The 23,641-nt window shown below is 44.7% G+C and overlaps 1 protein-coding gene across 4 annotated transcripts in view; it reads right to left on the bottom strand.

Annotated features, from left to right (window-relative positions):
* Positions 1-23,641, bottom strand: part of LOC138807030 (tRNA-dihydrouridine(20) synthase [NAD(P)+]-like) — a 44,232-nt gene that overhangs the window by 15,182 nt on the left and 5,409 nt on the right. For 3 of the 4 annotated variants that reach the window (XM_069992594.1, XM_069992596.1, XM_069992595.1), the window contains exons 3-7: positions 16,902-16,947; positions 10,372-10,463; positions 8,122-8,165; positions 6,310-6,370; positions 3,800-3,847 (exon numbers count right to left, since the gene is read on the bottom strand). In XM_069992594.1, the coding sequence (XP_069848695.1) occupies positions 3,800-3,847; positions 6,310-6,370; positions 8,122-8,165; positions 10,372-10,463; positions 16,902-16,947 (291 nt within the window). Of the gene's footprint in view, positions 1-3,799; positions 3,848-6,309; positions 6,371-8,121; positions 8,166-10,371; positions 10,464-16,901; positions 16,948-23,641 lie in introns of those variants that run through there. The other variant, XM_069992597.1, reaches the window with a different exon arrangement.

Genomic DNA, 23,641 nt, shown 5'->3' with positions numbered 1-23,641 from the left:
AGCTTAAAAGACTCAAACTCTTAGTTTCTACTCCATTATTTCCTGAATGAGTCTCTAGGGGCTGGGTTTTAAAATGTATGTTTCCATAGACTCTGCCAAATGCCCTCTATCCTCAGTATGATTCTGAGGCCTATCTGGTTAAGACATGCTCACAGCTGTTTTCTTGAATGAAGGGAAGGAAATATTCCCTGAATGCTGTCCCAGGACTGGCAGAGTGAGATAGCAGGAAGGTTTCTAAGGGCATGGCTCTGTCCTCAGGAATCCCTCTTTTCAGATATTTAAGATGAAACTAGCAAAGGAAAAAAAATACATTAAAAACTGTTTATTCCATAGTAACTACAAAGAATTGCCAGAGAGAGGGAGAGAGGGAGGATTGGGGAGATATTAAGAAGTCACAGGAAAACATTAGGGAGATACTAAGACATAATCACACATGAGCAAAGACCAAAAGAGACACAGATAACACTGAATGTCTATGGCATTGCTATCTTCTCCCTGAATCAAAAATATTGGACTAGGCAACCTGGTAAGAGCTCTTTGCCAAGAACTGGACCTCTGTCTAGCAGAGCAGAAGGCATACCCAGGCAGCTGCTACCAGTCTTAATTTTAGATAGGAAAGGAAGCAGATTGCTGGCTGCTAGAACCAAGAGAGGACTTTCTCTAAGGAAGAGTCAGACCACTGCTCCAGCACATACCAGACCAAGAGACAGGGCTGACAGATGGACAGTTCAAGAGTTAAGACAAGAGGCTGGGAATGTGGCTTAGTGGTAGAATGCTTGCCTCATATGTATGAAGCCCTGGGTTTGATTCCTCAGTACCACATACAGAGAAAAAGCAGGAAGAGGCACTGTGGCTCAAGTGGTAGGTAGAATGCTAGCCTTGAGCAAAAGAAGCTCAGGGACAGTACCTAGGCCCAGAGTTCAAGTCCCAGGACTGAAGAAGAAAAAAAAAAAAGAGTAAGACAAGGTTTCTTAGCCCATGAACAACTGCCAGACAGGAAGGACCAGTCCCCAGGTGCTGCCCCAGGCAACAGACTGAGTTTAAGGTCCTAGGTCATCCTGATAGGGCGTAAAGGGGCACAACCTTTTAAAGGGTGAGAGAAAGTGAACTGTTTAAGAAAAACAGGTCAGAGCCGGGCACTGGTGGCTCATGCCTGTGATCCTACCTACTCAAGAGGCTGAGATCTGAGGATCATGGTTCAAAGCCAGCCTAGGCAGGAAAGCCTCTTATCTCCAATAAACTACTCAGAAAACGTCAGAAGTAGGGGCTGGGAAGGTGGCTCAGTGGTAGAGTGCTTGCCTTGCATACATGAGGCCCTGGGTTCGATTCCTCAGCACCACATAAGCAGAAAAAAAAAAAGCTGGAAGTGGCGCTGTGGCTCAAGTGGTAGAGTGCTAGCCTTGAGCTGAATTGCTGAGGGACAGCGCCCAGGCCCGGAGTTCAGGCCCACAACCGGACCCAAAAAAAGAAAAAAGAAAAAGCCAGAAGTGGCACTGTGGGTCAAGTGGTAGAACACTAGTCTTGAGCAAAAGAAGCTCAGGGACAGTGTCCAGGCCCAGAGTTTAGCCCCAGGACCAATAAAAAACAAACAAAAAACAAAAACAAAAACAGATCCCTCAGTACAATAAACAAAATAAAATGTCCAGAGACATTTATTAAATTAATTTTATTTTATTTATATCTGTGACATAAAATGTCACTAATGTTTCTAGTTCCTTCGCAAGTGCTCAGTAAGTCTGATCCAATGCTCTGATTATGGAACTTTTTTTTTTTTTTTTGTCAGTCGTGGGCCCTGAACTCTGGGCCTGAGTGCATCCCTCAGCTCTTCAGCTCAAGGCCAGCACTCTACCACCTGAGCCACAGCACTACTTCCAGCTTTTTCTGCTTATGTGTGCTGAGGAATTGAACCCAGGGCCTCAGGTGTGCAAGGCAAGCACTCTACCACTGAGCCACCTTCCCAGCCCCTTATGGAACTTCTTTTTATCAGCTCTAAGTATTTTCATCAAAATTTCTGTTCAAACAACAAATTTTGGCAATGAAATGGAGAAAAAGGAATCCTACTACACTATTGATGGGAATGTAAACTTGTACAACCACTCTAGACAGCAGTCTGAAGGTTTCTCAAAATACTAAATATGGATCTTCCCTACGACCCAGATATACCATTCCTGGGCATCTACCCTGCATATCATGAGCCAGGATATGATAAGGGCACTTGCACATACATGTTCATTGCTGCACTATTCACAATAGGCAATATGTTAACAGCCCAGATACCCCACAATTTATGAGTGGATTCAAACAATGGGGTACCTATACACAATGGAATTTTACACAGCCATTAGAAAAAATAAAATTATGTCATTTACAGGGAAATGGATGGAACTAGAACAAATCAGTGAGTGTGAAAGCCAAGCTCAGAGAGACGAATGGCATATGTTCTCTCTGATATGCAGAAATTAAAACTAAAAGGCACTGCAATATGACATATTATACAGGATTCTAGATACTCACACATAGTGAGACCTAAAGAGGACATTCTTAGGAGAAAAACAATAGGACACAATGTCTACATGCCACTTTGAAAAAGAAACTACTCTAAAATGGTAAAGGTACGTTAGAGGCAGATTAGAGGGACATATCTGTAGCCACACATAGGAAAAATAAGAAGGCACACAAGTGTTCCTCCTTCATCTCAGAGACACTGAACAGAGATATACAGAATTGAGCCAGCATTTCCAGCACAAGTGGGTCTACGTCCCAAGTTGTTCCAGCCTATGGGAAACACCAAGAGCTTGAAGCTCAGACAAGGAAAGGAATAAAAAGGAAAAGAGAAGCTAAAAGGACCAACAGATTAAGAGCTGGTGGGCTGGGAAAGGAAAGTAAAAGGCAGTACAATGTGGCAGAAATATCACCTCTGTTTGCACAGGCAGCCCACAACCCTGAGTGGCAACTGCCAACCTATCCCCAGAGCCATCATTAAACCTGTCTGCAGAATTACCAAGGGACGCCTGCCTCATATGACCCTGGCTGACCTGCTCTCAAAGGTAGACTCAATCCCCCTGCTACGCTCCTCCACTCAGACACCCATTTACACACACACACACACACACACACACACACACACACACACACACACACACACACACACACACACACACACACACACACACACACACACACACACACACACACACACCCCCATACCCATACCCATCATTGAATTCATCCTCACCCAAGGTAATCTGGCCTCTGCTCTTCATTAATGAACATCCTGGAAGGGAGAGGAGCAATACAGAAGAGGCTCTAGCCCAGACCTCAGACTCTCTGCTTTTCAGGTGATAGATCTCTAGCTCCAGACTTTTACCAAACTCAATGCTGCCATAGGCTAATTCAACTAATTACATATCAGAATCACTGGGAAGCACTTTAAAAAATATCCTAAGCCAACTGGTAGCTCATACCTGTAATCCTAAAATACTCAGGAGGCTGAGATTTGAGGATTGCAGTTTGAAGCCAGCCTGGGCAACTAAGTCCGTGAGACTCTTGTCTCCAATGAACTACTCAGAAAAAGCTGGAAGTGGCACTATGGTTCATAAGGTAGGGCGCTATCCTTCAGGACAAAAGAGGCTCACAGTCAGTGCCCAGGCCTAGCCCCAGAACCAGGAAAAAAAAAATCCTAAGCCCCTAGATAGACTTCAATAAATCTGGAGTACGAGGAGGAGGCATTCTGGGAACTCTGTGAGCTCTAGTTCCCAGACATGTTCAAGGACCTTACTTTTTACTATGCAGCACTTACCTTCTCAATCTTGTCAGGGTCGGACAGCAGAGCAGCTCCCATTCCTCCCTAGGGAGAAGCACACAGAATGCCTTCTTACAGCCGAGGGAGTACAGCCCCTCCCTACAGAATGACAACTTGGTGTAGCAACTTGGTAACCAAAGCTGCCTACAACTGGCATTTCTCCTCACCAAGTAAGAAGGTGACATCATCCATGTTCACAATATCAAAGATGAAAATTTGATGAGTTCTAGAAGACATTACTCTGATCCCTAGGCATGCATCTCCTATGTCTCTGTCCTCCCTCTAGTTTCCTGCTATTCTAATCCACCAGATAGATGATATCCAGATTCATGTTTCTAAAGCAGTCTAATCACATGCCTCCTCTTTTCAAAAAAGGTCAAAAGTATTTAATGCACAGGTCCAGTTGACTTGACCCTAACCATGATTTTCCTCCTGTGCTTTCTCTTCCTCCTCTTCAGCTCTTTTTCCCCCAGTGCTCTGGTCTAATCAAGCTACTCTCAGGCCCCTGCATATGGCCTCTCCCTTTGCTTGGAAGACCCCACATTTCCTCTTCATGGACCACTTTTTCCTCTCAAATCCCTCTAAATCTATTCCTTTCTCTGGACCACACTCCAATCTGATCACTTCTGATATGACAATTCAGATGTTTATATTGCGTCTTCTATTTTTGTTTTGTTTTGCAGTACTAGAGATCCAAGTTTGGGCCTCATACATTCTAAACAAGTGCTCTACCAGTGAGCCACATTCCCATGCCTACATCCTCTTGTTTTTTTGGTGCCAATCCTGGGGCCTGAACTGGGCCTCGGTGATGTCCCTGAGCTTTTCTGCTCCAGGCTAGCATTCTACTCCAGCCCCTGCCCCAGCCTTCTGAATGCTGAGATTACATGTACACAACACCACCCCTGGCAAAATACATACTTGTATGTAGAATATAAATGGGGGAAGGTGTGTAAATTTTTTTCTAAGTCATTTGACAGTGAGTTTTATGTATCATAGCCCTTTACCCCTAAAGACTTCTTTCATTTTATTTTTTTCTATGTCAATACTGGGACATAAATAAATAGTAAGAATATCATGGACTTGGTCAGATGCGGTGGCTCACACCTTGTAATCTTAGCTACTCTGGAGGCTGAGATCTGAGGATTGTGGTTTAAAGCCAGCCGGGGCAAGAAAGTCCCTGAGATTCTTATCTCCAATTAACACTGAAAACTGGAAGTGGCACTGTGGCTCAAAATGGTAAAGTGCTTGTTCAGCTGAAAAGCTCAAGGACAGTACCAAGACGCAGAGTTCAAGCTCCATGACCGACAAAAAAAAAAAAAAAAAAAGAATATAATGGGCTTTCCTGCCCAGTCTGGCTTCAAACTGTGATTCTCAGATCTGAACCTACCAAGTAGTTAGGCTTACAGGTGTGAGCCACAAGCACCTACTTTTGTAGGTTTGCTTTTGCCATACTAAGATTTGAAGTCTGGTTTTTGTGCTTGCTAGACAGGTACTCTATCACTTGAGACATACTTTCAGGCCATTCAGTACATATTTTCTAAGAATGGTAATATACCATTATATAACCACAAAAGAGTTAGCAACTCATACATTTACCTAGATTTTTGAACCATATTTTTGAACCATAATTCTCAGAGCCTCTTTTTCAACTTTGTCCACTGATTTAATAATATCCTTTTGAGCATCTTGCCCACCCAGCACTCGATCATATCGAGTTAGGTAAGTCTACTTAGTTGTCTTATCTTGTTTTTTTGTTTTTTGTTTTTATTGTGAGAATACGTACAGAGGAGTTACAATTACGTGGGCAAGACAATGAGTTTATTTCTTATCAAGCATTGTTGCCTCCTCTTTGTTTCCCTTTCCCATCCCTTCCTATACTCCCCCCCTACCCCCACCCAACCCTCCTCCCCCTCCCCCCAGTCTTATTTTGTTAATCTCCTTTAATCTACTTTAATCCCGAGTATTTTTTGTGAGGAATAAAAAGTTTATCTTAGGCTGGGCACCAGTGGTTCCTGCCCGTAATCCTAGCTACTCAAGAGGCTGAGATATGAAGATCACAGTTCAAACTCAGCCTCCAAATAAAGTCTAAGAGACTTTTATCTCTAATTAACCACCAGAAAACTGGAAGTGGCACTGTGGCTCAAAGTGGTAGAGCAGCCAAGCGCCAGTGGCTCACGCCTGTAATCCTAGCTACTCAGGAGGCTGAGATCTGAGGATCACAGTTCAAAGCCAGCCCAGGCAGGAAAGACTGTGAAACTCTTATCTCCAATAAACCACTCAAAAACTGGAAGTGGCGCTGTGGTTCAAGTGGTAGAGCACTAGCCTTGAGCTGAAGAGCGCAGGGACAGCACCCAAGCCCAGAGTTCAGGCCCCACGACCAACCAAAAAAAAAAAAAAAGTGGTAGAGCACTAGCCTTAAGCTGAAGAGATCAGGGACAGTGCCCAGGACCAAAGTTCAAGTCCCATGACCAACAACAACAACAAAATAATAATAATAGTAAGTTTACCTTGGTAGAATATTCTTTTGGACAACCCATGTTGACATCAATACCAGCAACATCATTTTCTCTGAAAAAATGAAAATGGAGAAAAGGTAATAAGCATTCAACTTGAGGGAAAAAGATAAAGTCAAAGACATGAAGGCTGTCTCTGCTTGTGAACCTCTTACCATGTCCCTGAGCCTACAAAACACACCAACACTCAATGACAGAATGAAAATCCTCAAAGAAACCTGTTCCTAAAATGTGTGATTGCCTCATCCAAACCATATTCCCTAGGAGAGACCTAATATACACACATCTATGAAGAGCTGGATGCAGGGGACTTTGTTATATTGGGATTAAATAAAGTGATTCAAATACAGAGTGATGCAGAACTTGATCCCAGGATCATGAGCACTGAGTCTCTTGTCAGAGCACTGCTTTCTGGCAGAAGTGATTGGACTGCCTTCATTTTTCTGAGCTGCACTGTTGCCTTACAATTCTCAGATGTGGAAAGGACCCTAACCTCATCCTCTGACTTAGACTTAGTTAACAGCTTGAGATCGGTAGTAATGACTGCCTAGGATTGTTCCCAATCTATCATCAATAACAACAGTTAACAATTACTCCCTCCCTGCCGCGCGCCCTCTCCCCCCACTCTCTGTCGTGGGGCTTGAACTCCAAGCCTTGGCACTGTCCCTGAGCTCTTTTGTTCAACGCTAGTGCTCTACTACTTGAGCTACAGCACCATTTCTGGTTTTCTGGTGGTTAACTGGAGATAAGAGTCTCATGGACTTTCCTGCCTGGGCTGGTTTCAAACTGTGATCCTTAGATCTCAGCCTCTTGAGTAGCTAGGATTATAGAATGAGCTACCAGTGCCCCGCTCTCTGTTTTTTGGTGCAGATACTGAGGCCTGAGCACTGGCCCATAGCTTTTTTTTTTCTGCTCAAGACTAGTGCACTACCACTTGAGCCATAGCATTATTTCTGGCTTTTGGATGGTTACTTGGAGATAAAGAGTCTTGCAAAATTTTCCTCTTCAGGCTAGCTTCAACTGGGATCCTCAGATCTCAGCTTCCCAAGTACCTAAGATTACTGATGCAAGGTACTAGTGCCAACTCCATCACTAAGCTTTCATAGTATGCCACATGGTATAACATGCACTCTTTCATTTCCCACTCCCTAGAATGCCAGAGGCTGGTAGTACTTCTGGTACCATTTTATAGATAAGGTGACTAAGTTCACAGTGAGGTTAATTAATTTACCTAAGGCTACACAGTAAGCAGGAGGATAGCCAGAAATTCAGTCTAGGTCTGCCATAGCTCAAAAGGCCATCTCTTTGACCGTGGCACTCTCCTGCCTGTGCTGGGAAGCACTGAGTTACACGTACACTTCATGAAAGTTAAGCCTGAGGATTCACAGTCAGCAGAGTCCCTGGAAAGAAAGTCCCATGAATAAACACTAAAATCAGGTCCCGAAACAGAGGGTCTCTGGGATCTAACCACAGTGGGTATATGGGATCTTGAAATAGAAACAGAAAGGCTAGGCTGTGAAAGTGGCTCAATGGTAGAGCGCTTGCCTTGCATGCATGAGGCCCTGGGTTCGATTCCTCAGTACCACATAAGCAAAAAGAAAAAAAGCCAGATGTGGTGCTGTGGCTCAAGTGGTAGAGTGCTAGCCTTGAGCTGAAGAGCTGAGGGACAGTGCCCAGGCCCAGAGTTCAGGCTCCACAAAAAGGCTAGGAGGAAGTAAGGAAGAAGTCACCTCTAAGGTCACCCCTCATTAAGACCTCAGAGTTCACTGGAGTGACAAAGGCAGCCCCAAGGAGGGAGGAACTTACACAAGCCTGGCTACGGCAAGGGCTCGCTCTGCATCTGAAGTCCCCTAGGAACACAAGACACTGTATCAATCACTGCCTTGACACAGGTACACACACAAATACAAAAACAACCATAGGTCTCTAACACACACAGTTTATGTGTGTGCACATGCTTGGGCACACACATGTCCACTGGACTAGCTCACTGTCAAAAGAAAAAGATAGACTTGGAAGGGCTACACAATGTTATCAATGTCATGGTAACTTTCAAACATACATAAGAGTAGAAAAAAACACAAAACTTAAAGAGTGAACATTCAGATAACTACTACTTAGATTTGACAATTATGGGTGATTTGTCATATGTGTGCTTAGTATTATCCATTTCTAAAAAACCTAAAGGTCATTTAGGAGCTATTATTGAAAAGAACCAAGAAATGCCTAAAGCCATAGAAGAGTTACTATTCCCTACAACACTAACATAAACCTTTTCTTTTCTTTTGTCAGTCCTAGGGCTTGAACTCAGGGCCTGGGCACTGTCCCTGAGCTTCTTTTGCTCAAGGCTATCACTCTACCACTTTGAGCCACAGCTCCACTTCCAGTTTTTGTGGTTAATTGGAGATAAGAGTCTTACAGACTTTCCTGCCTGGGCCAGCTTTGAACTGAGATCCTCAGATCTCAGCCTCTTTTTTTTTTTTTTTTGGTCGGTTGTGGGGCTTGAACTCTGGGCCTGGGCGCTGTCCCTCAGCTCTTCAGCTCAAGGTGAGCGCTCTACCACTTGAGCTGCAGTGCCACTTGAGCTGCAGTGCCACTTCTGGTTTTCTGGTGGTTAATTGGAGATAAGAGTCTTATGGAGTCTTTCCTGCCCAGGCTGGCTTTGAACCTCGAGCCTCAGATCTCAGCCTCCTGAGTAGCTAGGACTACAGGAGTAAACCACCAGAGTCCCGCTCAGCCTCTTGAGTAGCTAGAAGCTACCAGCACCCAACATATATCTTTTCCCTTTGTCGTGTGTGTGTGTGTGTGTGTGTGTGTGTGTGTGTGTGTGTGTGTGTGTGTGTGTGTGTGTGTGTGTGTGTGTGTGTGTGTGTGTGTGTGTGTGTGTGTGTGTGTGTGTGTGTGTGTGTGTGTGTGTGTTATTACTGGAGTTTGAATTCAGTATCTCATGCTCTTACTTGGCTTTTTCATTCATAGGTGGTATTGATCATTTAAGCAACACATCTACTTAACTGGAATTAAGGGTCCCATGGACTTCCCTGCCCAAGCTGATTTTGAACTGTAATCCTCAGATTTCAGCCTTCTGAGTAGCTAAGACTACAGGTTTGAGCCACCAGAGTTTGGCTTCTGAAAAAATACACATAGACTACACAAAAGCAAACACCATGATCTCAGTAAGAAATACCAGGGATTAACAAAATAAGCATAAAGTCATGCCAAAGAAACAATTGCTAGGCTGGGAATGTGGCTTAATGGTAGAGTGCTTGCCCAGCATGCATGAAGCCCTGAGTTCAATTCCTCAGTACCACATACACAGAAAAAGCCAGCAATAAGCCGGGTGCTGGTGGCTCATGCCTGTAATCCTAGCTACTCAGGAGGCTGAGATCTGAGGATCACAGTTTAAAGCCAGCCCAGGCAGGAAAGACCGTGAAACTCTTATCTCCAATAAACCACTCGAAAACTGGAAGTGGCGCTATAGCTCAAGTGGTAGAGCGCTCGCCTTGAGCTGAAGAGCTGAGGGACAGCGCCCAGGCCCAGAGTTCAAGCCCCACGACCAACAAAAAAAACCAAACAAACAAACAGAAAAAGCCAGCAATAGTGCTGTGGCTCAAGTGGTAGAGTGCTAGCCTTGAGCAAAAGAAACTCAGGGACAGTGCCCAGGCCCTGAGTTCAATCTCAGGACTGGCAAAAAAAGAAAAAAGAAAAAAACAATTGCTATAATTCAGTAAATTAATTGGAGACTAGAGGCATGGAACCCACTGCACCAGCTTGATTTTCACAAACTCCAATAGTGTAACCACAGGAGTGAATCTGAAAAAGGTTCAAGCAATTTTTCTTTCCTTTTCCTTTTTGTTTTCATCTGAGACCAGGCCTAGAACTCAGCACCTAACACTTTCACTCAATGGCTAGCATTCTACCAACTGCCCACCCCTCCAATCTCACAAGCTAATTATTCAGGAAGCCACCACTGTGTAATATAGGCGAGGCATTTAAAACTGACTGGCACAAGGAGATCTCTCAGGTGAACCTGAGGCACTGGAATCTCTTACTTCTTACCATCTGGAATACCACCTTGCTCTGTTCTCTTTCACATGTACGGAAGACTACTCGGTCATCAGGGGCAACAAAATCCACTGTGTTGAGTACCTCTACAAGAAAACACAAACACATGGGACCACAAAATTAAGATGCAAGTTCAACTGGGCACTGGTGGCTCACATGTGTTATCACAGCTACTCAGAAGTAGATTGAGAGGATCACAGGTCAAAGCCAGCCCAAGCAAAAATTTTCAAGACTCCACGTCTCAACATATCAATAAAATCAGGTATGATGCCTCACATCTATCATTCCAGCTATATGGGGAGAAGAAATAGGATGACTATAGAGTTCATGCCTACCCAGGCATAAGTGAAAGACCCTTCCTCAAAAATAACCAAAACAGGGGCTGGGAAGGTGGCTCATTGGTAAAGTGCTTGCCTTGCATGCATAAGGCCCTGGGTTCGATTCTTTGGCACCACCTAAGCAGAAAAAAATGGAAGTGGTGCTGTGGCTCAAGTCGTAGAGCGAAGAGCTTGAGGGACAGTGCCCAGACCCAGAATTCAAGCCCCATGACTGACAAAAAAATTAATTAATTAAAATTAAAAAATTAAAAAGCAGAGGTGGAGGAATAGCTCAAGTGGTAAAGCAACGGGCTATCATGCATGAGGCTCTGGGTTCAAACCCTAGTACTATTAAAAAAAAATTGAAGGGTTCGGAAGGTGGCTCAGTGGTAGAGCGCTTGCCTTGCATGCAAGGGGCCCTGGGTTCGATTCCTCAGCACCACATAAGCAAAAAGAAAAAAGCCGGAAGTGGCACTGTGACTCAAGTGGTAGAGTGCTAGCCTTGAGCTGAAGAGCTGAGGGACAGCGCCCAGGCCCAGATTTCAGGCCCCACGACCGGACCCAAAAAAAAGAAAAAAAAAAAAAAATTGAAAGGGCTGGGAGCTTGGCCTAGCAGGTACAAGACCCTAGTTTAATTCCCACTACTACCAAAAAAAAAAAAAGGAAAAATAACAACAAAGATGTAATCCTAAACTGTTTTTGTTTCCTGGAAACAAATAAAGCAACTCTAGATATCTACTTATCTTAAAGTAAGAATGTCTGTGAGAGGCTTCTGAAGTGCTGGTGATAATCTATCTCTTCCTGATTGTTGTTCACTTTACAATTATTTGTCCAACTGCATGTTTGTTTCTCATGTACTTTTTCTGAACAGTTAAGATTTTGCTTTGTTTTTTTTTTCTTTGTACTGATACTGATACTGGTATTAGAGCTTGAATTCCTTTAGCTTTTTCTCACTCAAGGTTGGTGTTCTACCACTTGAGCTACATCTCTACTTCTCATTTTTTGCTGGTTAATTGAAGGTAAGTGTCTCACAGACTTTTCTGCTCAAGTTGCCTTCAAACTATAATCCTCAGATTTCAGTCTCTTGAGCAGCTAGTATTACAGGTGTGAGCCATCCTGATACTCCAACTCTGGACCTGGATGCTATCTATCCCTGAGACTTTTGCTCAAGGCTAATGCTCTACCACTTGAGCCACAGTGCCACTTCTGGCTTTTTCTGTGATTTAATTGGAAATAAGAGTCTGTCACATAATTCTCTGCCCAGGGCTGGCTTTGAACCCTGATCCTTATATCTCAGCCTCCTGAGTAGCTGGGGTTATAGACATAAGCCACTGGAACCCTGCCATTTTGTTCTTTTTTTTAAATGCTGGGGGAAAATGTACAGTCTATTCCAATTTGGACCCAAACTGTCCCAGAAAATAGAATTCTGGAGATCTACTACTGAGCTATATCCCTAGCCCTGGCTAAACTTTATTCAGGATAAAATTATAGTGCTATTGGCTGTGAGTTCAATGTTAATGACCCAATGATATATATGTATATACACATATTTTTTTTTCTTTTTTTTTTTATTCCGGTCGTGGGGCCTGAACTCTGGGCCTGGGCGCTGTCCCTCAGCTCTTCAGCTCAAGGCTAGCGCTCTACCACTTGAGCCACAGCGCCACTTCCGGCTTTTTTCTTTTTGCTTATGTGGTGCTGAGGAATCGAACCCAGGGCCTCAGGCATGCAAGGCAAGCGCTCTACCACTGAGCCACCTTCCCAGCCCTACACATATTTTTATATATACATATATATAGAGAGAGAGAGCGCACGCAGCCTTTTGGAAGAGAAAAAAAAAACATTAGAATGAGAGTATATGCTAGTTGATGTTAGTTGTGAACAGAGGCTTGCAAGAACCTAATTCTACATTTCCCTAGTGTCAACATTTCAGGGCACACTGGTGATGCCTATAATGCCAGAACTCAGGAGGTTGAAATAAGAGTATATCAAGTCCAAGACCAAGCCGGGCGCTGGTGGCTCACGCCTGTAATCCTAGCTACTCAGGAGGCTGAGATCTGAGGATCGCGGTTCAAAAGCCAGCCCGGGCAGAAGAGACCGTGAGACTCCTATCTCCAATAAACCACCAGAAAACCGGAAGTGGCGCTGTAGCTCAAGAGGTAGAGTGCTCGCCTTGAGCTGAAGAGCTGAGGGACAGCGCCCAGGCCCAGAGTTCAAGCCCCACGACCGACAAAAAAAAAAAAAAGTCCAAGACCAGCCTGGGCTATCTATTGAGACCCTCTCCTTCTCTCAAAATCAAATCAAACAAAACAAAACAAAAAAAAAAGGATAGGCTGGGTACTAGAAACTCATGTCTATAATTCTGGTTACTCAAGAGTCTGAAATCTGAGGATTAAAGTTCAAAGCCAGCCCAGGTAAACAAATCTGAGAGACTCTTATCTCCAATTAACCAGTAAAAAAGCAGGAACCAGAAGTATGGGTCAAGTAATAGAGCCCCAGCCATAACTGAAAAAAAGCAAAAAGAGTGCAAGACCCTGAATTTAGGCTCCAGTATCAGCACGCACGTGTGCACATACACGTGCGCGCGCACACACACACACACACACACACACACACACACACACACACACACACACACACACACACACACACACACACACACACACACACACACACACACAAAGTCTGTATTTGGGTTTTCAATGTCCTCAGCAACCTTCTAAAACAAAACTACTATAATAACAAAAGTCAACCTTATCTCACTTTTATTTTTGTTCTCTTTTTGGCCTGACTTTTTGAGACAGGGTCTTACTATGTAGCCCAGGCTAGTCTGAAATTCACTAGGTAGCCCTGGCTGGCCTTAAACTCCCAATCCTCCTGCCCCAGCTTCCCAAGTACTATGATTGTAGGCATGCACCACTATGCCCAGTACCATTTGTTCTTTTAATGAAGCTCTATAGTAGGTACTAGCATTATTTTTTTTTCCCAGTCCTGTGGCTTGAACTCGGGACCTGAGCACTGTCCCTGAGCCTCTTTGTGCCCAATACTAGTGCTCTACCATTTTAGCCACAGGACCAGTTCTAGCTTTTTTGAGTAGTTTATTGGAGACAGGAGCCTCACAGGGACTTTTCTGCCTAGGCTGACTTCAAATGATGATCCTCAGATCTTAGCCTCCTGAGTAGATAGGATTATAGGCATGAGCCACTGGTGTCTAATTGGTACTAACATTATTAACTTTCAAAGATGACTACTATTCCAAAGATCCAATTTGGCAGATGGATAAATATGCCTACCTAAAAGGTTCTTTTGAGAAACGGGATCTTTTGTGTGTGTGTGTGTATGTGTATGCCAGTCCCATGGCTCAAACACGGGGTCTTGCAGTCTTGCTTGACTAGTGTACTACCACTTGAGTCATACCTCCTGCTCAAGCAATGAGATCTTAGAAGCACTTAAGCACTTGAGTATAGGAATGGGAGGGGAAAAAATGGTGAACAACGTGGTGCTGATGGCTCATGCCTGTAATCCTAGCTACTCAAAGGCTGAGATCTGAGGATTGATTTAAAGCCAGCCATTAAGGCTGTAAAGTCGATGAGACTCCTATCTCCAATTAACCACCAGATGGAAGTGGAGATGTGGCTTAAAGTGGTAGAGGACTAGCCTTCAGCAAGAGCTCAGGGTCAACGCCCAGGTCCAGGGGGCTGAGAAGGTGGCTCAGTGGTAGAGCGCTTGCCTTGCATGCCTGAGGCCCTGGGTTCAATTCCTCAGCACCACATAAGCAAAAAGAAAAAAGCCGGAAGTGGCACTGTGGCTCAAGTGGTAGAGTGCTAGCCTTGAGCTGAAGAGCTGAGGGACAGCACCCAGGCCCAGAGTACAGGCCCCATGACTGGACCCCCCCCCAAAAAAAAGCCCTATGACCAGGGGAAGTGGGGGGAGAGAACAATAGAAAAGATAACATTACATTGGTCAAGATGCATTATACCTATACTTGAGCTGGAATTGAAACTCCTTTATACAGCTATTTATTTAAAAAATAAATAATGAAGGGCTAGGAAGGTGGCTCTGTGGTATAATGCTTGCCTTGCCTGCATGAGGCCCTGGGTTCAATTCCTCAGCACTACATAAGCAAAAAAATCCAGAAGTGGCACTGTGGCTCAAGTGGTAGAGAGCTAGCCTTGAGCTGCAGAGCTGAGGGACAGCATCCAGGCCCACAGTTCAGGCTTAAGACGAACAAAATAAAAAATTAAAAAATTAAAATAAATAAATAATGAGCTGGGCACCAGAGGCTCATATCTGTCATTTTAGCAATACAGGAGGTTGATATCTGGGAATCTCAGTTTGAAGCTAACGGGGACAGAAGGCCTGTGAGACTTTTATCTCCAATTAAACATCAAAAAGCCAGAAGTAGAACTGTGGCGGAAGTTGTAGAGTGCTAGCCTTAAGTACAAAAAGCTCAGTGACAGTGTCTAGACCCTGAGTTCAAGCCCCAGGATCAGAACATAAATCAATACATTACGTGCATACATACATAATGTATGTATGTACATACATACATAATAAATACATAAATATTTTAAAGCACTCCACAAATGGAAGCTGCAATTATCATACAGACACTGAACAAATTAGAAAGCTTTTTTAAAAAGGTAAGGTAGAGGGCTGGGAAAGTGGCTCAGTGGTAGAACGCTTGCCTTGCATGCTTGAGGCCCTGGGTTCGATTCCTCAGCACCACATAGGCAAAAAAGAAAAAAGCCGGAAATGGCACTGTGACTCAAGTGGTAGAGCGCTAGCCTTGAGCTGAAGACCTGAGGGACAGCACCCAGGCCCAGAGTTCAGGTCTCACGACCGGACCCCCCCAAAACAAAACAAAACAAAACAACAACAACAAAAAAAAAAAGGTAAGGTAGAGGATCGACATACTGAGTTAAGTAATCAAACTAAATCTTTTCTTTTTTTTTTTTTTGGTCAGTTCTGCGGCTTGAACTCAGGTCCTGGGCACTGTCCCTGAGCTTCTTTTGCTCAAGGTTAGGACTCTACCACTTGAGCCACAATGCCACTTCTGGCTTTTTCTGTGTATGTGGTACTAAGGAATTGAACCCAGGGCTTCATTCATGCTAGGTAAGCACTCTACCACTAAGCCACATTCCCAGCCCTCAAACTAAATCTTTATAGAAGTAGCTCAAGACTAGCAGAAAGGCTGAGGAAAAACCACAAAAACTTGGTATGTTTATAATGCACCTTTATTTATAACAGCAAAATAAAAACCCTCGTTACAGTATTAGCAAAACAAATTGTGACAAGTCACCTATAGACTCTGATATGTAAAAATGTTCTAGAAGAAAAGTGGCAAAGATTCTGTGTGGAGGAGTTGTGGAGATCAACTTGTATGTTTAGGAAAACATACATTATTCCTCTTTGTGATTACTTCTTTAAGTATGGAATTATGGAGCCTGAAACATACTTTGTAGCACAAGCTGACCTTGAACTTGTGATCCTCCTCCTCCTGCTGCCTTAACCTCTCAAGTGCTGGGGTTACAGGAATGTGTCAACATACTTGGCTGGGGTTTTCATTTTCTAGGGAAAAACCTCAAAGATTACAATGGCAGCCAAATAGAATTGGCCTAATCAATAAAGTATAAGCAAAACCACAATTCATCACAACCACTTCCATTTGCACAGAGCTTACAATGTACAAAGTACTTACTGGCACCATAGCTCATCTGATCCTTCCTCTAAGTCATGACTTAAGTAAAGCAAAGCTTATGATTTTCATTTTACTGATAAGAACTGAGGTAGGGAAAGGTCAGGTGACTTACCTAACACACAGCTATGGAGTATCTATGCCAGGCCCAATGCTGAATGACTCCAAAGCATTATGAAATGGGGATTTCTAGCCACCAAGTCTGTAGGTGGCTTGGTAATTTATTTATCTACTCACTTACATACTTCCTTTACTCTTTTGTAGTGCTGATGATGGAACCCAAAGCCTCATACATGCTAGGCAAGCACTCTTACCACTGAGCTACACCCCACCCTTCTCATCTTGTTTTCTGTCAAGGCCTCTAGAGAGAAGTGACTGAACTTAAGAGAACAAATGATTCACACACATAGTTATGTAATGCAGACAGGGAAGAATGTGAACAAGGTTGGTGGTGGTGCCACTTCAGCCAGCAGGGCACACACACACAGTCCTGGAGCTGGGGATGCACTCACCATTGACAACTCTCTTGCACTGAAGCATCTTAAGGTCAATCAGCTCCTGCAGAGTAATCAGAAAACACTCATCAGCCCTAGACACTAGACCCTGGGCACAGGAAGGACTTCATTACATACCTGATGGCCATTACTTGGTAAATGACCCTATCTATCAACAAATCGTGACTTTTGGGACATGTCCTTTTCCCTCGTTCTACACACACGCCCTGAATGAATTTCCCTCAATTAGTTGCTCTTCTCAGGGACCTTGGAGATGTCTGAGCCTGGAAAGGATGAGCCTTTCACTAGGTGAAAGGCAGGTAATGAAAGGCCCCCAGTGAATATCAAAAACAAAACTAGGAACTAGGAACTAGAATCACAGGGATGAAGATTCACAATGACAACAGGAAAGAAAAGTCTACCTGTGTGCAAACAAATGAAGTGAGCTCCCTAACTCAGGATATAGCCAAACAAGCTCAGGAAATAAGGAGGCAGGGAGGGAGAGAGGGAAAGAAAAACAGCAAGCAATAAAGCAAGGAAGAAAGGGGGAGGAGCCAAGTGGCAGTGGCTCAAATCTATAAACCTCAAATCGCAAAGGCTGAGATCTCAGAATTGAGGTTTGAAATCATCCCTGGTAGATGAATCTAAGAGATTCTAATTTCCAATTAACTCAATTAAGTAGCAAAAGCTAGGTTATAAGTATGATCCTAGCTATTAAATAGGCTGAGATCTGAGGACCATGACCTAGCTCTATCAGACTGGGCCTGATTCTTTGAGACTCTTATCTCCAATTAACCAGCAAAATGTCAGACTGGAAGCTTGGCTCAAATGGTAGAGTGCCAACTATGAGTTTAAAAGCCTAGTAAAAGGGCAAGGCCCTGAGTTCAAATTCAAGTCCCAGTACTCCACACACACATACACAAAAATATTTTTTTTGGGGGGGGGTCCAGTTGTGGGCCTGAACTCTGTCCCTCAGCTCTTCAGCTCAAGGCTAGCACTCTACCACTTGAGCCACAGCGCCACTTCCGGCTTTTTTTTTTCTGCTTATGTGGTATTGAGGAATCGAACCCAGGGCTTTATGCATGCAAGGCAAGCACTCTACCACTGAGCCACCTTCCCAGCCCCCCAAAAAATATTTTTAAAGGGTTGGTGATACAACTCAGTGGTACAGCTGGGTGCTGGTGGCTCACACCTGTAATCCTAGCTACTCAGGAGGCTGAGATCTGAGGATCACAGTTCAAAGCCAGCCCGGCAGGAAAGTCTGTGAGACTCTTATCTCCAATAAAACCACTAGAAAACTGGAAGTAGCGCTATGGCTCAGGTGGTAGAGTGCTCGCCTTGAGCTGAAGAGCTGAGGGACAGCACCCAGGCCCAGAGTTCAAGCCCCACAACTGACCAAAAACAAACAAACAAACAAAAAACAAGGGGCTGGGAAGGTGGCTCAGTAGTAGAGTGCTTGCCTTGCATGCATGAGGCCCTGGGTTCGATTTCTCAGCACCACATAAGCAGAAAAAGCTGGAAGTGGTGCTGTGGCTCAAGTGGTAGAGCACTAGCCTTGAGCTGAAGAGCTGAGGGACAGTGCCCAGGCCCAGAGTTCAGGTACCATGACTGGCAAAAACAACAACAACAACAACTCAGTGGTACAGTACCTGCCCTAGTGTGGGCAAGGTTTCATTTTTCAGTGGGGGTAGGTGGGGGAGGGGGACACATACCCATAATCTAAGGACTTGGAAGGTAGAGAAAGGAACATCACAAGATAAGAGCCTAGTGTGTGCCATACATCATGACCCTGTCCCAAATACACTAGACAGACAGACAGACAGATAGATAGATAGGGAAAAAATCCTGTCACATGTTTCAACATGTTTGAGTCTTTAGTATATTATGCCAGGTGAAATAAGCCAGTGACAAAGCTATAAATACACCATTCCACTTATCTACAATATCAAAAAAAGGAGTGTGAGTCATAGAAACAGAAAATAGAACTGTGGTTATCAAGATATAGAGAAGACAAAGAAACAAAGAGTTGCTCTTTAAATGGGTATGGAGTTTCAATTTTATAAGAGGATAAAGGGCTGGGAAGGTGGCTCAGTGCTTGTGAGCATGCATGAGGCCCTGGGTTTGATTCCTCAGTAAACAGAAAAAGCATGAAGTGGCATTGTAGAGCTGAATTCTGTAGACCCAGAGTTCAAGCCCACAACTGACCAAAAAAAAAAAAAAAGTTCCACAGATCAGTTTCACAATAATGTGGACATAGTTAACATTACTGTACAATTAAACTCAATGAATATGGTAAATCTTGAGTTTTCACCACAATAAACCTATATACACACACTTCCAGGTTTCAGGTGGTTAACTGGAGATAAGTGTTTCATGGACTTTGGAACTGGCTTCAAACTGTGACCCTCAGATCTCAGCCTCTTGAGTAGCTAGGATTACAGGTGTGAATCACCAGCACCCAGCTCCATGAGATTCTCATACCCAATTAACCATCAAAAACCCAGAAGTGTGCCTGGCATTGGTGGCTCAGGCCTATAATCTTAGCTACTCAGGAGGCTGAGATCTGAGAATCTCGGTTCAAAGCCAGCCTGAGCAGGAAAGTCCAGGACATTTATTATTTTTTGGGGGGGGGAGGGTCCGGTTGTGTCCCTCAGCTCTTCAGCTCATAGACCAGTGCTCTACCACTTGAGCCACAGCGCCACTTCTGGCTTTTTTCTTTTTGCTTATGTGGTGCTGAGGAATCGAACCCAGGTCCTCATGCATGCAAGGCAAGCGCTCTACCACTGAGCTACCTTCCCAGCCCACATTTATATATCCAATTAACCACAAGAAAACTGGGAAGTGGTGCTATGGCTCAAGTGGTAGAGTGCTCACCTGGAACTGAAGAGCTCAGGGACAGTACCCAGGCCCAGAGTTCAAGTCCTACGACTGACCAAAGAAAAGGGGGGGGGCCGGTCTGGGTATGTGGATTAGTGGTAGAGTGCATGCCTAGCATGCAGGAGATCCTGGGTTCAATTCCTCAGTACCACATAAATAAAAAATAATAGCAATTTTGGGTTGGGAAGGTGGCTCAGTGGTAGAGCGCTAGCCTTGAGCTGAAGAGCTGAGGGACAGTGCCCAGGCCCAGAGTTCAGGTTCCACAACCGGACCTCCCCCCCCCAAAAAAAAAAAGAAGTCCAAAGTGAAGATGGGGCTTAAGTAGAAGACTAAGGCTGGCCTTAGTGTAAAAACTCAGGGACAGTGCCCAGGACCTAAGTTCAAGCCCCAGGCTGGTACAAACACATACACATTTTCTTCTCCCTTAACCCTACTTACTGAAAGGTAGAAGTCTAACAGGCCAATAGGATAGGCTCTCGTGAGGAAAGACTACGCCTCCCTTTGGCTTTTGCTAATTGGCTTATCTTTCAGGTAAGAAAGTGCCTGCAGCTGAGTGCTAGTGGCTCATACATGTAATCCTAGCTACTCAGGAGGCTGAGATCTGAGGATTGTGGTTCAAACCCAGCCAGGGCAGGAAAGTCCGTGAGACTCTTATCTCCAACAAACCACTCAAAAACCGGAAGTGTCGCTGTGGCTCAAGAGGTAGAGCGCTCATCTTGAGCTGAAGAGCTGAGGGACAGCGCCCAGGCCCAGAGTTCAGGCCCCACGACTGACCAAAAAAAAAGGAGGGCTGGGAAGGTGGCTCAGTGGTAGAGCGCTTGCCTTGCATGCTCGAGGCCCTGAGTTCGATTCCTCAGCACCACATAAGCAAAAAGAAAAAAGCTGGAAGTGGCGCTGTGGCTCAGGTGGTAGAGCACTAGCCTTGAGCTGAAGAGCTGAGGGACAGCGCCCAGGCCCAGAGTTCAGGCCCCACGACTGGACCCCCCCCCCAAAAAAAAAAAGGAAAATGCCTACATGCCTTGTATGGCATAGGTGCTGAACTAGGTAGGTGGGCTGGCTTGACTACCTAACCTTACAAATGGGCGGCCTATGATGAACTCACCCAGAAAGAACATCCAGGCAAGCCGGGTGCCCAGTGGCTCACACCTATAATCCTAGCTACTCAGGAGGACAGACTGGCAGAAAAGTCCATGAGACTCTTATCTCCAATAAACCACTCAGAAAACTGGAAGTGGTGCTGTGGCTCAAGTGGTATAGCCCTAGACTGGAGCTGAAGAGCTGAGGGGCAGTGCCCAGGCCCAGAGTTCAAGCCCCACAACCCACAAAAAAAAAAAAGAAAAGCATCCAGACAGCTGGCCTCCAATGCTTGCCTGTAAAGTAACTCTGGATCCACCAGAGGGCACCAGATACCACACTGTACCATGCCCAGAACTCAGTGTGTAGCCTTCTACCTATTCATGCCAATCACAGGCCTGCCTACCTGACTGCCTGTCTGATCCCTGCAGGAGCTAGGTCTCTTCCAGTATAAACATCTTTGTTTATAAGCCACACTAGCTAAAGTATTAAAATTAATATTTCCTCTATTCCAAATTTGAGCTGGACCCTGAAGAAAAGATTAGTTACATTTACTAGAAGAACTAAGCTTTGCCCAGGTAAAAGGGCCACATACTGAAGTCATTACATAAATCTTGTGCCTTAAGTCCCAAAGGGTTTGGTAACAACCCTCAAATAATTAGCTGAGGGAAGGTCAGCAGACTAGCTATTTCCTGTGACAACTCTGGTTCCACTGCCCAGCTTCCAACATTAGCACAGATGCCCAGGGCTGTCAGCACAGCGTAGCTGTCTAGGTCAGACACTGCATTACGAGAGCCATTGCCCCTTTCCACCCTGGAGTTACACTCCACACTCTCCCAAGGAAAACACTGTCTCAGCTCTCAGAAAAAGACCAAGGGGAGATGAGAACAGAATAGAAGTGAATTGTCAGCACTCAATGGGCCAATTCTCAAAGGACAAGATTAGGAAGAGATGAGACACGCAGAGCCATTGGAGCAGGCATCCAACTAATAGACACAGCAAGCAAAACTTAAGTAGAAAAGACATAATTTTTCCCAAGTCTGCTTTTGTGTGTGTGTCAGTACTAGAAATTGAACTCAAAGCCTGGGCACTTGCTTTTCTTGAGCTTTTGTGCTCAAGGCTAGTACTCTACCACTTGAGCCACAGTTCTACTTCAGGCTTTTGGGTGTTTAATTGGAGGTAAGAGTCTCACAAATCTGTCTGCCCAGACCAGCTTTGAACCATAATCCTCAGATCTCAGACTCCTAAATAGCTAGGATCATAGGTGTGAGCCACCAGTGCCCAATTTCTCATGAATGACCATGAGAGGGTACCGCTGAACAAAGATGGACGATAGGACAGTAGGGAATATGCTGAGGGCTTCAACAGGAGTCAGCCACCACACAGAACCCAGTTGGACTAAGTGGATAGAGAGCTGAGGTCCTGACTAGGGATTGCCATAAGTAAAGGTACCAGCAGTGTGACTTCCTGGCATTTGGTCTTTTTTGTTTTGTCCTCAGATCTAGTCAACGAATCTTCAGAGTTCCTTTTCCATTTACCATTCAAATTCAAAACACTTTTTTTGTTTTGTTTTGTTTTTGCTTGAACTTAGGACATGGGCTCTATCCATGAGCTTCTTTTGCTCAAGGCCACAGCTCTACTTCTGGCTTTTTTGGTAGTTTATTGGAGATAAGAGCCTCATAGATTTTTTTTCCTGCCTGGGCTGGCCTTGAACCACGATCCTCAGATCTCAGCCTCCAGAGCACATAGGATTACAGGTATGAGCCACGGGTGCCGGACTTAAAACGCTTTTCTGGAGAGCAAAGAGGGTCAAAGAGAGTGCTGGTCAGGAAAAGTTACACCTAACGCACACCTGAGCACTCAAGGACCTATGCAAGCAGCTAAGTAATGCTCAGTGCCCCCAGGATATGGCTTCAGAGAACAGATTTCTTTCTCCTGCCCTGGGCATGTTCTAGCAGTCTGAAAGGCTGATGAATGTGTATACTAACAGCTTCCCTCAAACGTGTCTACAAAACATTAGAAGTGAGAATGTGGACCTCAGATCCTAAACTCAGAAGTCTCCCTTTCCACCTTTTACCTTAAGCCTCTAGAAAACCCTTTTCTCTCCATTCCCAGCCTTCCCATTTCACCTTGTCAGCACACCAGAAATATCTGTCCCTGTCCTACAGGTACAGGCATGTCAGTCCCCAGCCACAGGTATACCGACTGCCAGCTTCCAGTTCTCCCTCCCACTAGGCTGTGATCAAGCATCACCTGGCACACCTGGCTGCCAGGCAAAATGCCCAGTCTCCTCCCTGCAGGGACAGGACCAGAACTTCACTTTGCTCAAGTCCTTACCCCCACCATCCTGTCACCTCATTTCAAGACTGACTTTCTACATCTTCCTACAAGTCTTTGTCCATAGAACCCCCTCAGTTTCCCTCCCTTCTATCAATCCCCCTACTCTCCTCCCTGTCCCATCTCAGAGGAAAGCTGACCCTATCACCTTGTCAAGAATATTAGGCTGTCAAGATGATTTCTGGAACTTATACCGCTTTGTAAAATTACTTAAACAAGTAAATAAATAAATAAGGGCTTGGAAGGTGGCTCGGTGGTTACCTTGTATACATAAGGCCCTGGGTTCGATTCCTCAGCACCACATAAGCAGCAAAAGTCGGAAGTGGCATTGTGGCTCAAGTGGTAGAGGGCTAGCCTTGAGCTGAAGAGCTGAGGGACAGTGCCCAGGTCCAGAGTCCAAGCACCACAACCGACAAACATAAATAAATAAATAAATTTGAAGGAAAAAAATACTGGGCTGGCATTTGGGT

Source organism: Dipodomys merriami, unplaced genomic scaffold (assembly GCF_024711535.1).
Source record: "Dipodomys merriami isolate MVZ:Mamm:240054 unplaced genomic scaffold, mDipMer1.0.p SCAF_41, whole genome shotgun sequence".
Classification (NCBI taxonomy): Eukaryota; Metazoa; Chordata; class Mammalia; order Rodentia; family Heteromyidae; genus Dipodomys; species Dipodomys merriami.
Note: the sequence above shows the minus strand (reverse complement) of the source record. Positions and strands in the feature narration are given on the sequence as shown.